This window comes from Gambusia affinis, linkage group LG05 (genome assembly GCF_019740435.1).
Source record: "Gambusia affinis linkage group LG05, SWU_Gaff_1.0, whole genome shotgun sequence".
In the NCBI taxonomy this organism is placed as follows: Eukaryota; Metazoa; Chordata; class Actinopteri; order Cyprinodontiformes; family Poeciliidae; genus Gambusia; species Gambusia affinis.
Window position 1 is genome coordinate 10,659,888 of NC_057872.1, and position 16,686 is coordinate 10,676,573.

The following is a 16,686-nucleotide window of genomic DNA, read 5'->3' on the forward strand; positions in this document are numbered from 1 at the left end:
AAACAAAGCTGAGAAATGGAAACAAATCCACAACCAGAAAACAGTTTATATGAACTGTTTTCTGGTTGTGGATTTGTTTGTTGCTCATTCTATTAGCTGCCAAAAGGAAATCTATTGACTGATGCATTTTCAGTCAACTGATTGACCAACAGTGTTTGCAAAATACATGTGAAGTGTGTGAAGTTTTAAGCTTCTGTTATTGACTTCTGCAAGCAAAATATTTTCTGTAAGCATTAATTTGTTAAACATAGGTTTAGCAATTAGTTTACAACCAACTCTGAGCCTAGATTTTATAATCCTTGCAATAGGAAACGTATTCCAGTCAAATTGATGCTTGCTTTTAACATAACATAATTCCTTAAAATGCTATTATCATATGTAGTTTTGCAGGGAAAAAATGCCCAGCAGAGTCCAATATTAAAAAATAAAGTTCTGAAAAAAATCTGTATATAAAAAATACATCTAACTTAAAAAAATAAAAGCTGCTACACTAAAACAGTATGAGTACAACTGAAATTAAGAGGGTAATATACTTTTTTTCAAATAAAAACATCAAATGTAGTCACTGGAACAGTTTACTGGGTCAACCTACGGTTAGTATAATGCTGCTTTGTGTACTGTCCGTTATAGATCTTGCAGGTGGAGTTGTCTCCTTTACACACACCACAAGCATCAGGCACAGCTGCTGAGCCCAAGACACGGTCACACCCCACTCTCTGTGGAAAAAAAGACATACATACATTTTTTTTTTAAAGCTAGGGAGATTAAGTATATAAGCTGTCATGTTACATGACAGATGAAAATTGTCTAAAATGACAAAATGTATTCTGGAGCTGGTGACAGGTCAACATTTCATGTACATGAACATGAAAGGAGCTGTGAGACAGAGACACCGCCTACTTCTTAATCCTTTCGAAAAATTTACAGCTCAATGTAAAAGACCTCACTGTTGAGCTCACTCTTTCAGAAAGAAATACTAAACCAACTGTAAAAAGTGAAAATGTAATTTCTGCTTTAACATTAAAACAGCATTACCTCACACAACCCATCAATACAGACATTGGAACTATCCTTTGAACAAAGTGTCCCATCCCTAACTTTGCTGGCCAGGGCAAAGAAGAAATCGTAGCCCTCAGCAAGGCAGTAAAGCTTGCATATGTCTTGATCTAGAAGAAAACAGATAGAATAACCACAGGATGACAAAAATACACAACGTGTTTTTGTTGGCACATCTAATATTTCCTTAAGTTAAACAAAAATGGGGAAAAGTAAGAGTCTCACCGTCCACTCTAGTGTACGGTCTCCAGGTGTAGTACCATCCTCTGAACTGCTTGCTGTTAAATTCAGCACACTGTTTTGCTCTGTAATCAGCAGTGTTGGTTGGACAATCCACAGTGTTGCAAAGTTTGTATGATCTAGTGGAGCCATCACAGAACTTCCCGCCGTTGGTAGGTCTGTAAAGACAAGTGAAAACACATGGTATGTAGCCAAGGTTTCCATCCCTAGTAAATTATTTCTGATCACACGTTTGGCATAGTCCTGAAGAGAAAAATCCTTAAGATGCTTGTGATGTGCACAGTAAGCTGAACTTAGGAATTTCACAAACCACACTGGATTTCATTGTCCTGTAGTGACTAGTACATGAGAGTATATCTCCATCTGTGCATGAATGTCTGTGAGAGTGCCTTTGTTGAGGCTTCTATCACAGGTGTATATCCTGAGGCTACATTTCCAAAAATCCCTTCCAAGGTATAATTACACTCTCTATGCGTCTTTCAATTCACATTTTTGCTTATCTATACTATAACTCAATCCCAAATTCTTTTATTTCATATCTTAACATTAATTCCTTTATTTTCTTAATCCCCTCTCTGTAGACGTACCTTTTGTTGCCTGTCTGGCTTATTCTTGAGGCTTGTCTTTGTGTATCTTTCATCAGGTTTCTGTCCTTTCAATTTCTTTCTTGCCATCATTCTCAGTCAAAATGAGCTTACTAATTATCGGGATCTATGCCTGATAAAGACTGGGTTGTGACATTTGTGAGTGGGCTCACTGACTGACTGCAGTGCAATTAATTATGTAGTTGATGGATAAGTAAGGGAATGGGTGAATCAATAAGCAATGAAACATTTGTGAATGAGCTTTACTATTTTAATAACATATATCAATATGTTCTTGGTCCTAAACTATGGATATTGAGCCATCAATAGGAAGGAAACCAAAACAATGCTAAGCCTTACAAGTCAGGAAAGTCACAAAAAGGTTAATGTTGAGATAATGTTATTCCCGTGCTAAAGCTATTCAATCAATTTTACGTCTCTGTAATATGGTGAGGCAAGATTAACTTAGTTTATCACATTGTTAGCCATGACATCAACTTCAGTCATCTATACCAGTGGTCCCCAACCACCGGGCCGCGGACCGGTACCAGTCCATGGACCAACTGGTACCGGGCCACGCAAGAAATAATTAAATATGTCCGTTCTATGTATTGAGTCTGGAGGAGCTTTTATTTTGTAAATCCTAAACTGGATGCTGTCGGTTACGTGTTGCGCGCCAACTCGAGCCTCACAACGCGCGCACTACACAAGACATCAAAACAAACGAAAAGATGAGAAAACATTGAAAAACCTCTAAAACATTTGAGATAGCTGAAGCAGATAAATCAGATAAATTCAATGGTCAAATATTTTTATCTTTTTAAAGTTACATGTCTCATAAGCCTTATAAATTCTATTGGCACGCAAAAGTATGACAGAGGTAGTGAGAATACAGCATTGTCTTAAATTAGAGACCAAAACCAGGGATTTGCTTTACCTGGGGTTGTTACACTGCCTGTCTCGATAGGTCACACCACTTTCGCAGCTTCGAGAGCATGTAGACCATGATGACCACTCTGACCAATGCCCATGCTGAGGTCTGGGGCCTTCATCGCCCTGCTTTACACAGTGACCTCTACGGCACCACTGAAGACGACGGAGACATAAAAACAAAAAACAGAAGTTAGGGAATCGAAAAGTTTCTTATGGTGATGGAACATCCAACTTGGAAGGTTGTGTAATGCAACTATAAATTTGTTGCACAATATGCAAATAATTACCAAATTGTTGGGTTATAAAACTTGCAGAACTTCTCTTTAAATGTCCTAAAATATGAACACACATGCACACACACACACAGACAAGCCTCTGAAAATATTCTCATGGTTTCACTAATCACTAGAACAGCTGATTTCCCCCCACAGGTTTTTCCCTACAGCTAAGTGCCATGGATTCCTATGCAAGACTGTCATTGTTTGTGTTCACTTAATTGCATTGTGAGGGGAAAGAGCAGGATTAAAATTTCAAGTCTAAAACTATGAGCAAACACAGATGATGGGCTGTCAGGACAGGGAGTCTTGGGCTTCACTTAGTCATGAAAGGAAGAGGCACAATTAAGGCATATTTAAGGAACCAGTGGGATATGTCTCCAGCAGAAGCTACAAACCAGCTGCTCCTTCAGATAAAGAAAAGTATGGGTGGTTTTTCTGTTCAAAGCAATGATTTAATCTTCCGTCACTATCTAAGTGAATTAAAAAGTTCACCCTAGAATATAAGTGTAGTGTCCCTTAGTTCAGGGCTTTTGTCTTTAAATAGCAAGACTCCGTAGACGTATTAGCACCATATAACAGTAAAACACTCAATAAATTTAGGCTTTTATTATAGTATAGATGCAGGCTGCCCACAGTGTAAATTATTGTTGCTTTTTGTCTCCTGAAATTTACTGACTCAGGGGTCTGCGGTATCCTTTGGAGAAGGAATGTGTTTGTCTCTGTATGAGACATCGCTTTTTACAAGCTTTACCCCCGACTGAACGCAGCACAGTTCATAATGTTAAGCAGCACACTAACAAAAGAAAAAAAAAAAAGTCTTGTCACAAAAGGAAAATTTACTCCTGAATCAGTCTATTATTTCTGAGTGGAGAACTTTAAAACCGTCACTTTTTATGTTCTCCTTTGATTGGTGTTTTGCTATTGTATGATTTCTTTTTTTTTCCTTTCTTTTTTTACACAAATCACAAGGCAGTGTGTCTTAGAGGCTCTTGTTTGGCGCCTTTTGTTTGCCGATTTATTTAGTAAGATGTTGCCATGGAACAATGGATTGATCCCAGCAAAAAAAAAAAGTAGAATGAAAGAGAAAAAAGCTAACCTGATTTGATAAAAATTGAGTTTTCCCAAACGTGTGTCAAATGCAAGTTCGTTTTGGGTCAACGCGTAGAAAAATGCCTTTTTTTGTTATCTTTTCAAAAAACTTGATAGCTGTGCTCTGTGTCTTTTCAAGATGAATGAATCAAAACTGTTTTTTTTTTTTATTGCGGTCATTTGATGTATTTTTATAGTGAAAAGACCTTTTAAAGCATGACTGAATTCACCCTTACGCCCATGCAAACAGACTAAGCATTTTCAGTCACCATATTGGGGCCACAGGCAGAACCTTCAGCAGCTGGCATGAATTTGGTTTCACATTTCCTCCCAACGCGATGGCACCAGAGAGCCTTGCAGATGTCCTGAAACAACATTACAGAAAAAGAACAGAGATGGGATGTTCAGGTTTCTCCACCCAACAGTGTTAAACAAAGCTAGCACCTGGAGGAACGATAATTCATTATTATGATATTTTCCCCCCTGGGTGCTTTTAAAGCATGTTGATAAATGCTTACTAAAATAGAGATTGTGTGAATATATTATCATTTGGCAAGCTGTGGCTCTGCTGCAATCATGTATCTTCTAAATATTTATGCTTCTGTAGCAACGATAGCAGCAGGGTAGTCCATGTGAACACTTCAGAACTGACCTTTCACCCACAAGAACACATTTTTCTTTCTGCTAGAACTCTAGGAACAAAATGTCCTTGCAATACCCATAGATATAGTCATACCTTGTTATTTCACACAAGTACTCTCTCAGAAACTCTAAAATGTCTGTTTTTTATGACACTGAAGAGTTATGCTCCAAAGAAAATCTAAATTATTTATAACTTTGTCTATTGTTAAACTCTGAAATGTGATGCTGTCTCATTGAATGAGTTGGAGTCTTAGACTCTCTTGTTTGTATGATTAAACTTATTAAAAATTGACTTGTGAATAGATCTGAGCTTGATTTATGACGCTTTTATTTATCTTATTAATTACCAAATCCTGCTGATTTTCTGAGCCGCTTTCTATTTAACTTGATGGGCAAAAGTTCAGGGATTGATCTTGAATCAATCCTAATCTTGAGAAATACATACAAATCTTCTGATCCTTAATGTGTAACAGAAATTGCTTAATGCAAAAAAGAAATTGATTTGTTAAACCTTAGTCAGCTTTTAGCTGATTAAGGTTTAACAAGCCTATACACTGTACGTGAGTATTGTCCCTCCCAGCCAAAAAAGAAAATGCATTCTGTAAATAAAAAGGAAATCTAAAAAGAAATCTCCACGGAACATAAAAATAACAGAGTTGCGCTTCGACAAAACCTTCATGATGTCATGGCTCTGCATTGTCCAAAAGATTCAGATGGGATCAACAGGTGGCTTTTTCTTGCCAATATTGCCTGAGAAATCAAGCCTGCTACTTTTTAACATGTCCACTTTGTTACTGTCTGAATGACTGTATCAGATTTTGACAACTTTCTGCAGATGTTGACAAGCACCTTGGCCTTAGCTTGTTGCTGCCAAGAGCCACCATGGAATTCATCCCAACTCATATTAGTCCAGCTGTTTTGCTTGCTCAAGATTTTTCAGGCCACAAAACTTACAGACAGGTCCAGTGATTGAATGAGGACACAGAGACAGGTCTACATGATAGATTAAGTTTGACACAATCTGAGAAAGAAAGACAAAACAACTACAGGGAGTTTTGTTTGGGGAACCCTTCAATATTTACCCACATACCCCATGAAAGGTATTATTTGTCTCCTCCTTATGTGGCATAAAAGGTTCAAGAGCATATATTGCAAATTAATCTCATCAATCATCAAAAGACCCAACAATGGGCATCTTATCAGAGTAATAGAAGATTGCATAGTCTGATGAAAACTAAATATCAAGTATATTATGATATGTGGACATTGGTTACCTGGGGAACACATGACACAGTGATGTGACATGGGAAGAAAATAGACTTGTGGAGGTGAAAAGCTAATGAGGGTGATGGTTTACTGGAAAACCCTGATTCTTGTCCTGATCAATCCGTGAACTCTGACATCTACCTCTTGCCTAAACATTGTTGAAGACCATCTACACCCTTCTGTATTCCCTGATGGCCGTGACCTTTTCCAGGAAGATAATGCACCCTGGCACAAAACAAAGGTTGCTTCGGAAGGATTTGAGGAATGTTGGCTAGACTTCCATCATCCACAGCTCTTTATCCAATCAAGAGTTTGTGGGAATTGGTACATAATTTTATAAAAAGTCCAACATACAGCCTTCAAGCCACTCCAACCCCTTACTATGTTTTGTATGTTCAGAGTTAGACTTGCTGGTGTACATCAGATTATTATGCTGCCCAGCTCATGTGTGCTTGAGTTTAAGGTGTCAAACCAATGGTCAGACATCCGTTGGTGTTTTCTGTGTGTCTAGAGAGCAAAAATTGGAAGCTGCATTATTTACGACATTACACTCTACAACCACCATTTAGCTCTTTTGCAATTGGAAAGTTGCACTTTTCATATGTTATTGATCCTCTGTTGAAACCCAGTTAATCTTGATTTGCCCATCAATCTGCTTCTCAGCATAAGATGAGGGCAGGTTTGTGGTTCTAGTGTAAAGCACTTTAATGGCTCTGTGTAACTACAGAAGTGCTATATGACTCAATTCCATTTATCATTTTTAATGGTCAATATGATGATCTTTTTCTTAAATGTGTAAGCTTTTTTGCAAGATTTAATGTGATGCATACTTTCCATTACAATATATATATTTTTAGAATATTTTCCAAAAATGTCTCTGGAATCATCAAAATGTTTTTGGCAAAGGTGAAACGGGCTTGTGTGTTCTTTTTGTTCAGCAGTAATTTTTACTTCTTCTGTGAAAAACTGTTTTTTTCCCCCCAGACTCATTTCTCATTGCTGAAACATGAATACTTATTTTAACAGAGGCAAGTGAGGTCTGCAGTGCTTCAGATGCTGTACTTGTTTGAGCCATGGATGAGTCATTGATGTACTTCTGAAGTCCTTTGCATAGACCAGCCACTCCTGAAAAAAGCTCATCCCTATTTCATGTTTTTCATCACTGTGAAGGACTGAAAAAAGCATTAAAACAGCTTTGTAACCACTTCAAGACTGCTATATAGTTAAAAGTCCTCTCTCATCTATTGAATTTTTATTAAAGCAGGACATGATGCACGTTGTTTTCCCCAAAAATGCATAAAGGTGATTTCCTAGTTGCAAAGGTCACAATGGGATTTATGGCAAACTTTTATGATTATTCAGCACTCAGTTATTAAATAAGAATAACGCCGCTGTTTTGGTAGTAGGAAGTGTCAACCTACACCTCTCCCTCAACAGAGAAGGGTGAAAATGGTCTACAACCAGTTTTCTTTTGAGAAAGCTGGTTTTAGACAGATGCAGAAATTATTATTAACTACATAGTAAAATCAAAAATGGTAATTTATTGAATATGTGCCAAGGTCAGTTAAATAGCAACATCAGCAGAAGTGGCACAATGGGAGAGCAACAAAAAGAGATTCCCACTGGCAATGTTCCAGAGGACATTTAGTCATCTTCCCCACAGAGTAAGGGGAGCATCTTACTGTTTTCATTGTGAGTGTATGTGTGTGTGTGTGTGTGCGTGTGACTGCCTGTGTGTTAGAGATATTAAAGTCAAAGCGTAAGTGTTTATAGCCATGAGGACATGTAATCCTAGCCACTTGTCTTTCATCTCCTTTTTACCTCTTCTCCGTCTGCCTAATTCATCCCATCTCCCCTCAACTTCTTTGTGTTTCCTGAAACACGCAACATTGAAACTTTTCTTTCGTGCCCCTGAGGTGCGTTGCCAAAAATGTACTGAGGAATCACAGATTAGGTAATGACGTCAAGCACATTAGGTGTACACAAAATGGATTTTACCTTCTTGAAATCCAGGGTGCAGAGTTTGGCCTTCTCTCCAAACTGCCATTTGCACTGTGTATCTGCATCGTACAGTTCGCCTGGCAACTTTTCTGGGTACCGGTATTCCTTGACTGCTTTGGGCTCGTCTGACAGGCAGAAAGCCTGGGCAGTGCTAGTTGTTGGAAAATGGGAAAACACAGAGAAAGTAAGCGAGGGTATATGAGATAAGGGAGAGTGGAAGAAACTAAGCAAAAAAAAAAAAAAGTGAAAATAAGAGTGCAGTATGATGAGACAAGAAAAAAAAAATATGTAAGACAAGATACACACTACAACCCACAAAACCCTTTCATGTCAGTCAAGGGGTCCATGCGGATACATGACAGTTAAGCGGCTTTAAAGAGGAGCCACTACATCAAGCAGCAAATTGTTCAACTCCTCCTAACACCAGGGGCAACTGTAAGAATGTTGCCATCGTAACATAACATGCTGCCAAACCTTAGAGACCATTTTAATGCATCAGACACTCAATTATGAGAGACATAAAAACTCTTTGCTTATATCGCTCATATTCTTCCACGACCAGACTGGTTTCCAATGTTAACTGATATCAATGGTTTCTATAAAGGGATGTTTTACAGCTCAAACACAGCTGTCCGGGGAAGCTAATGCAGAAATATGGTGGAAAGAGGTTGAAAAGGCAAAAATATGTTGGAATATTGTTAGTGAGTGGTCCTGATTGCTTTAACAGAATCATTGTGTGATGGCGTGTGTGCGTGTTTTCCTACATGAGGTTATTTCAGGGCTTTGAGTGTCTCCAGAGAACAATGACTGCTCCCCACATTTGATATTCTGTGATGTTCAATTAAAAGGGATCATGAAAAATAGATTACATAATAACCACGGACAGACATGAAGAAATTAATTCATTTATACAGACAAAATATCCCGCAAAATGTTATTTTAAAAGGACCTCATGACAAAAATCACATTTTCATATTCATCAATGGCTCCACATGATCCTCAAAATAAAATGTTTGTCCCAAACTTTCAGCTTTAAGAACACTGGAACACATTATGTGGAACATAGAGAAGAATACTGAAAAAGATCCTTTCTTTTTTTAACATTCTCCACAGATCTTTTGACTCATCTCTGCCTGAGGGAAATGACTGAGCCTTTCACACAAGGCACAATTTGCTGGCGCAGGAAGCAAGATGTGAACAATGTCTTGTTAAATGGCAAATAAAAGAGCCTGAAAGGTCTCGACAACAACTTCCAACCACAGAACCACCACAGGGAACACTGATGAACACTGGTGCATTAGCTTTGTAGAGCCAAAAGCAGCCAGAAGGTTTGTATGAACACCAATTACTTAACTGAGTCAGTAACCGATGAGCTATTTATGTGATTTGAACAATCCAGACCTAAATCTAATTGAAAATCTATGAGATCTTTTTTTTTTTTTTTTTTTTTGCTTTTTAGCACTCGTATCATGTGAAGAAGATAAAAACATATACATTTGTGCAAAACTGGTATTGACACGCTCCAAAAGTCTTCCAGCTATACATAACTCCAGTGAAATTTGGAAATAAAACTATTAAGCAGAGGATCAAAAATAAGTGCACCAAAAAACACCTTTGACAAACATTGTTTTTGGATGAATGTACATTAAAGGCAAATAAATACCTTTAAAAGACACTGTACTTATATAGACACCTATGTTGTATTGAACACCTGTTTCTTTGTTAAACAGGAATTTCTACTGCACTAATGTGTGAAGGAACATACAGGTTTTCATATTAGCCTCTGACAATTCGTGACATGACAGACTTTAATTAAATCTCCAGACTTGCTCAGACCTCCATAGCAGCAGACTAATGAAACATAGATTTAAGATGTCTCTGTGGTTACTTCCATAGCACAGGAAGGAAAAAACAACAACAACAAAAAAAAAAACATTAAGAAGTCTTACAAAACTCAAAGAGACACATATATCCCAGAAATATTTATATATCACAACTTTCTGTACAGGAAAATGTTGAGCAATTCAGGAGTTATACAGGAAGAAGATCCTGGGTATTCGGTGATGTTAGGGTTCATTTGCACGTGGCTTGAATGGGTGATGGGAGTTTAATATAAGGCTGACAGGCCTAACAAGGTTGAGGTCACTCCAGCTCTAATAACTCAGCAAAGAAATACACTGTCTGTCTCCACCACTCAAAGAAGGGAGACCTGACAGTTCAGTTAACACACTGGTAAATTTAGTGCAGGGCACTGCCTCGGAGCTATCTAGTTTCAAGCACACAAACATTCACACCCGCACACACACCCCGACAGACGCAGAAACACCGCCAGACATATGGACGCTATGTCAGTGGTGGTTGTGTTCCTGCTTTGGTGAGCAGCCCGTTTGCCTGGAAATGCAGTCACTGCACAAAAACACACATAGCTCAACACATAATAAATATTCTTTCTGTAAAACATCACAAGCGAAGACTGTCAACGCATTAGTTCATATAGTTGCTATGCCAGCTTAATTGTGTATTTCAGCTGAATCAGATGCAACAATCCAGCTCGTCTAATAGCTATTAGATGAGTGGATGTCCAGTTGGAGGATTGAAAATATTTTTTTCTTTACAAAATGTACTCAGTCAATGATGCATAACTCAAATGAGTGTTTATTCCAAGTTTAATATGACCTTAGACCAATGCAGTGTCATAGTACATAGCACTACTATGTTTTGGAAAATTACAAAGCCTCTAACAAAGAAACAAACCTTTAAGTGTACATTTTAATGTTAAGAACTTCTTACATATATCAGTTGCATTAAAGAGCAGAGCTACTTACTTCAGAAAGCGACTGAGATACTGACGACTGCAAGGAGACCAAGAGAAGATACCATTGTGACCGGCTAATGTTGGAGACATAATGTTGCCCTCTGACTTTTTACAAACGTTGCCCTCACCATCATGGACCATTCCAAAGCTGAAAAAATGACAAGTGCACAAAATATTTCCTTATAGAAACATCTGTGCTCTATACTAGGACAATGTGGAACAGGAAAATGCTACTGTTGTTGGTCAGTAGAAGATATTCGCAATGTTGCAACAGCAAAGAGCAAACAAAAAGAATGCTTTTAGTTTTTTGATGCAAATCATAGAGGGATGTAGAATAAGAATTTACTATGCCTGAGAAAACACAAATACAGCCATTTACAGTAAGTGAGAAATGTCATTAACGTCAAATATTTGTTGATATATTTTATTCATTATCAATGTTTTTCAAATGGCTTTTTTCATATTACCACTAGTCCTTTCCTTGTCATTGTATTCAAAACAAGAACAATGAGGTAATTTTACTTCAGCTAATGATATATACATTTTTCCAGTTTTTGAAATAATTTAATCTGCAGACGTAATAGTAGTTCTTACTTGTGTCCTGATTCATGTGCAATGGTGAAGGCCAGACCCAGGCCAGTGTCCTCATTAACGGTACAACTGCGGTACTTGCTGCACATCCCACTGATTGGAGCAAAGCCTGCAAAGGAATTAAAGCAGTTAATTTTTTTTAATCCGCATTATGTTATTATCATCTAATGTAATCTTTAAATACAATAGCATTTGACAATAGGAATGTCTTCATCTCATCCCAAGTATCAGAAAATGATTCCAGTTGAGTTAAGGAGTTCTTGACTAAGCTCAATTTACAAAATCTATTATGTTGTTTGTGACGTCACTGAGGCAAATTCTCAAAAAATCTCAGTCTTTTTACAGGTTCATGGTTTACAAAACTATGAGAGGTTATATATACTATACTGTTGGTTTCACAAATCTGTTTAAGTGTTTATCTGTCTTCACGGTGAAAGAGATTGAATTAGCTGCAGGAATGTAATGTGATATTTTACCAAATGTAAAAACTGAATAAGATTTTTATTTTCTTGGAACTGGGACTCTGCAGGCCTATAGCGTTGATCTGTCTTTATGGACAAATTAAAAAATCCAGATCCAAACATCCCTAATTGACAAACTGTGTTACTTAGCTCAATTCTTGAAGAAAGATGAACTCCACAATTGCAAAACAAAATCTTACACTAATTTCTACTGCCTATGAACTGTATGCGTAAGAAAATCAAACAAGGACATTGCTTAGCAACAATCCCTCCCATATGCTTAACTTTGCAAATCCCTATGCTACTTTTTACTCCACTTAAAAAAAAAAAAAAAAATCAACCCCTTTCTTATATCTCTCATTCTCTATTAAACTGCCTTTGTGCTTGTCTCTGTCCACTCTCCCTCCGTCTCGCTTTCCTGGCAGACACATATTTGCCTGGCTGTGAATCAAACAGGATAATGCATATGGGGGCCCCCTAACTGTTTTTCTCTCAGTGTTTCATGGAGATATAGCCTCATGGTTTACTTAATTTATGACTTAGAGCCATTTGCCACATAGTGCAAAACCCCAAAAGTAATGTCATCATGTATATATCCAATATGAGTAATGATATTTAACATAACTAGGCACATTGACTGTGAGAACTGCGATTTAGTCTATGTCAATGTCAGGAAAGGAGCAGGTCATGTATTATATATTGCTTTTGAAATATGGTTGAAAACATTGAGGGAAAGTGATGTATTGGCTACACAAACTTTGTTATATGAAGAGTACTTTTATTTGGGGCCATGTTATCTTGCACCCTTGAGAATCAGGCAGCACAAACTTTTTTTGATTGACAATAAACAGACACCTACACACACAATCACATTTATAAGGCCTTCACAGCAAAAACCGAAGCAATAGGTAAACCGTTTGAGGAGGTGTTTACTGCACTGAGGTCAGAATCAGGCTTAAAATATGCAACAGAAATCTCCCTTTACTAATAATAATAATGGTAAAACTCAGTCCAGCAATCTTTTAATTGCCCGAGGAAATGCTTAAGACTTAAATTATATCTTTTCTGCTTACTCTTCCAATTGAAAAGGATTTATGGGGTTTGTTTACGCTTTTAAATCCTGCAGCTGGTTGTTCACAAAATCCTACATAATCTCCACACCACTCCTTCAAACTGCAAAGCTGAAATGCACTTCTACAAGCCAGCCGATGTGGGGCTATGACTCCCTGAGTCAGTGATGTAGCAAAGGTTGACTTCTACTATGCACACTGTTTTAGTCCAAGACTGCAAAGACGACCCTTAGTCCTGTCTTGAAGTTTTATAAAAAGGATTTCAACAGTAAGATTACATTTTCTTTGTATTTCTGACAGCAAGGAAGACTAACAGTTCCCTCTTCATTTCAGTTCTGTATCTATTATGTCTCTCGATCAGCTGTAAGGTCCCAACTTGAAATGGGGGTCAAAACTGATCCAACAATGTTACTCCAATGATCCACCTCTGGAGGCTGTAATAAACATGTAATCATTACCAAATGCATGGGGTAAGATGTAGTTGCAGAACAAGCTTGAATCATTGCAAAGATGCCAGAATCAGCTGTTCAGTCTCTGGGTACAGCGCAGATATCCTCCAGTTTCCATCTGATCTGAGAAAAATGTTGACTTGCTCACTTATTCACTAATTCTCTCCTCAATGTTTTTTTTCCTTTGGTTATTGTGGAACTTTGATTTGAAAGGTGTGTCTAAAGAGACAGTCCCAAGCACATTTTTGGAGGTTGTGATTAGCATAATATCTTTCATTATGTCTAGTGGAAAACCATACGTTTAATCCTTCCAAGCCAGCAAATTGTTACCATGTGGTTTGGAAAGTACGATGCCAGGTCACAGACTGAGAGGGAACAGGAGCATCCTGGCAGAACACATCAGAGCAGATTTGTAATAGTAGGCTTGTGTGACACCATACTATGCTGTGTATGTTTGTGATTATTTTAAAAGTACAGTCAGCTAGACATAGCCCGTGATTTGTTTTTTCACTTTTGCTTCACATTAAAATCTGAAATGCTAATTATTTTATTACAATAAGATTATTTTTTATTTGATTTAGGTCAAATGTAACTTCTTATGGGTTTGTATAAACAGTGGCTTTCGTCCTGCCACTTTTTCATGGAGACTAGATTTGTACATGATGAATAGTTGTCCTACCTGGCAGAATTTTGAATCTTTGCAGCTCCTCAAGTGTTACTATTGCCACCTTAGCTTTTCTTACCTGGCTTCTCAGATTAGCAGGAAATGTTTTTTTTTTCCCCACCAGGGGGTCTTTTGTGGGCTCTAGTGTCCCTTATATGAAAGTAGGCTGACAGGAAAGGGGGAAGGAGAGGGAGGACGACATGCAGCAAATATCGTCGGATCCGGGAGTCGAACCTGCGACAGCTGCGTCGAGGACTCAAGGCCTCCAAACATGGGTCGCGCTATCCCCTATGCCACCACAGAACGACCATTAGCAGAAAATGTTTAAAAATATATGTCCATTTGGCCCGTACCCTTTGCATTTTCAGTTTATAGATTGACCAGTGATTTTAGGCCTGCAGTCTTGACTCATAACCCAACCCTGCTTTAATCTGCTATGCTACTTAAACTCAGATCTCTTAGCTTTGTTGTAGTCTTTGTGATGCTGTTAGTTCACTAATATTCTCTTACGAACCTCTGTGGCCATCAGTTGGATTTGTATTTAGGATGAAACAACACACAGGTGGCATCTAATAACTAATTAGTTGACTTCTGAAGACATTTCCTTGCACTGTTTTGTTTGGGAGCATCAGATTGAAGAGGGCCAACACAAATGAAGGCTACACTTTTCAGGTAAAAATAATAATAATAAAAAAAGTCTTCCATCCATTTCTCACAGTTATACAACTTTCTGTTGTTCTGTCACATGAAATCCCAGTAAAAATCAATGATGTCTGTGATTTTAGCATATTAAAAGTGCTAAAAAGCTAGAGCAGTATAACTACTTTTGCAAGGCATTGTACCTTTGCCTAGTTGTACTTGTGGCCTCTGTGCAGCACATTGTCTGGCTGCCACACTTCTCAATGTGGACAGCACATGTTTCCATTACACAAAGAAAGGCTGACAGAGTATTTCTTTGACTAGAGACAAACTTGTGAGTTGAAGTACCGATGTTTGTGTTAGAGTGCATATTACGTCCTCAAGAGTTCATCACCACACTACAATCATTACAATTACTACTCATCAAAAGTTTTAAAGTAAGTGTTTGATATTATTCAAATTTTGAGCACTCCAGCTGCCATCAGGGCAATGAAGTCATACCCAGGGTATCGCAGGGCTCATTCTTCCAAGAGCAGATGTCGAGTCCTGTAAGAAGGATGGCATGATCGTGGTGTCGGCCTTCTCTGCCCCCAAGAGTTGACTGCCAGTGGCAAAAGCTGTTTAAAGTGTGGTCGGCATGGTGATTGATTACCAAGCCATCCTGAGAGAGACAGTAGATAAAAAAGTAGAACATAAGACTGTATAGTCTTCACAAAGATAAAGAATTGTTGCCTGTTTTGTTGCAACACTCCCTAATTCCACCAAAATGATATTTGGATGGATATTAAAGTTTCATCCTTCTATTTTCAAGGAAGGATGAAACTCCATTCCATGTACTTTACTGTACGGGGGATGTAAAACATTATTCTCCTACTAAAGCATGAGTTTCAATGCATCTTGATGTTTATTTCAACTCCTGCCCTCAAATTTCCCTCATAAAACTTACAGCAATCCAATGAAAATAATCCTAATATTTACCCTTTTAGAATAGGAGACCTGACACATGCAGTCTTTTTCTTTCCAAGGCTCATTGCTACTTTTACTTGGCTCAATTTTGATGATGTGCGGACATTTTACTTGGCATGTATATCCTCACCTGCTCTTCATCCAAGAGAACGAGACCCACTATAACTATGTTTATATTGCCTCCAATAGTGCCATCTTTGAATAGACTGGAAACCTACAAGGAAGAGCACACAAAGAAGACAACATTTATTGACACACCTTTTTTGTGCTTTATTTTATCTATAACTTGCTTTTCAGCGACACATTTTGGCAGAGCCGCGGTGTTTGACAGAGGTTTAGATTTGCACATCCTACTCTGAACAAAAGAGTCCCAGTGATTCAGCATGTTTTGGCTGCCACCTGAAGGAAACAGTTTCCATGGAGCGTCTGTGTTTTCAGGTACACAACATAAAGTATGTTATGTTAAATTAGTAATCATAAAACACATTTGCCTTTTCATTCTGCCTCAGGAAAAAACAGAAACCTATGTGATTACTTGACTGATGTATTTAATTACCTTTTCAACAAATATCAAATGTTCTTCTTAACACTCTAGAGAGCTGGCAGGTAGAGTTAAGGATTTGGGTGTTTTCTGTGGATCTTCGCTCTGTATTTAGGCGACTCCTCCATGGCGGGTCTACTAGACAGAACTATGTTTTGCAAATAGAGGGATTATCTTTGGATTTGTCAGTCAGTCATTAAGTAGCAAAACGAGCGTGACGGACCTTGCTTGCAGATGAGCTAAGATCAGCAGAGGGACACTGAAAGCCGTTCCAATGACCTCACTCCGTATCAGTTTCATGTTTGTAGATGTGTGCTTTCTGATAGCTGCCTGTGTCTTTCAGACTTTAGAAAAGACATGGATATCCAGTTACTAAACCCTAAGCCTTCACACCTCAAATC

General features: G+C 38.0%; 1 protein-coding gene across 1 annotated transcript in view; it reads right to left on the reverse strand.

The window, feature by feature from the left end:
* The window catches only part of LOC122831282 (A disintegrin and metalloproteinase with thrombospondin motifs 16), a 50,646-nt gene that overhangs the window by 19,237 nt on the left and 14,723 nt on the right, over positions 1 to 16,686 (reverse strand). Inside the window, exons 6-15 of the mRNA XM_044117364.1 lie at positions 15,875 to 15,958; positions 15,280 to 15,439; positions 11,499 to 11,604; positions 10,915 to 11,052; positions 8,087 to 8,240; positions 4,450 to 4,545; positions 2,818 to 2,966; positions 1,282 to 1,454; positions 1,036 to 1,166; positions 593 to 716 (exon numbers count right to left, since the gene is read on the reverse strand). Coding sequence (XP_043973299.1) covers positions 593 to 716; positions 1,036 to 1,166; positions 1,282 to 1,454; positions 2,818 to 2,966; positions 4,450 to 4,545; positions 8,087 to 8,240; positions 10,915 to 11,052; positions 11,499 to 11,604; positions 15,280 to 15,439; positions 15,875 to 15,958 — 1,315 coding nt within the window. The remainder of the gene's footprint in view (positions 1 to 592; positions 717 to 1,035; positions 1,167 to 1,281; positions 1,455 to 2,817; positions 2,967 to 4,449; positions 4,546 to 8,086; positions 8,241 to 10,914; positions 11,053 to 11,498; positions 11,605 to 15,279; positions 15,440 to 15,874; positions 15,959 to 16,686) is intronic.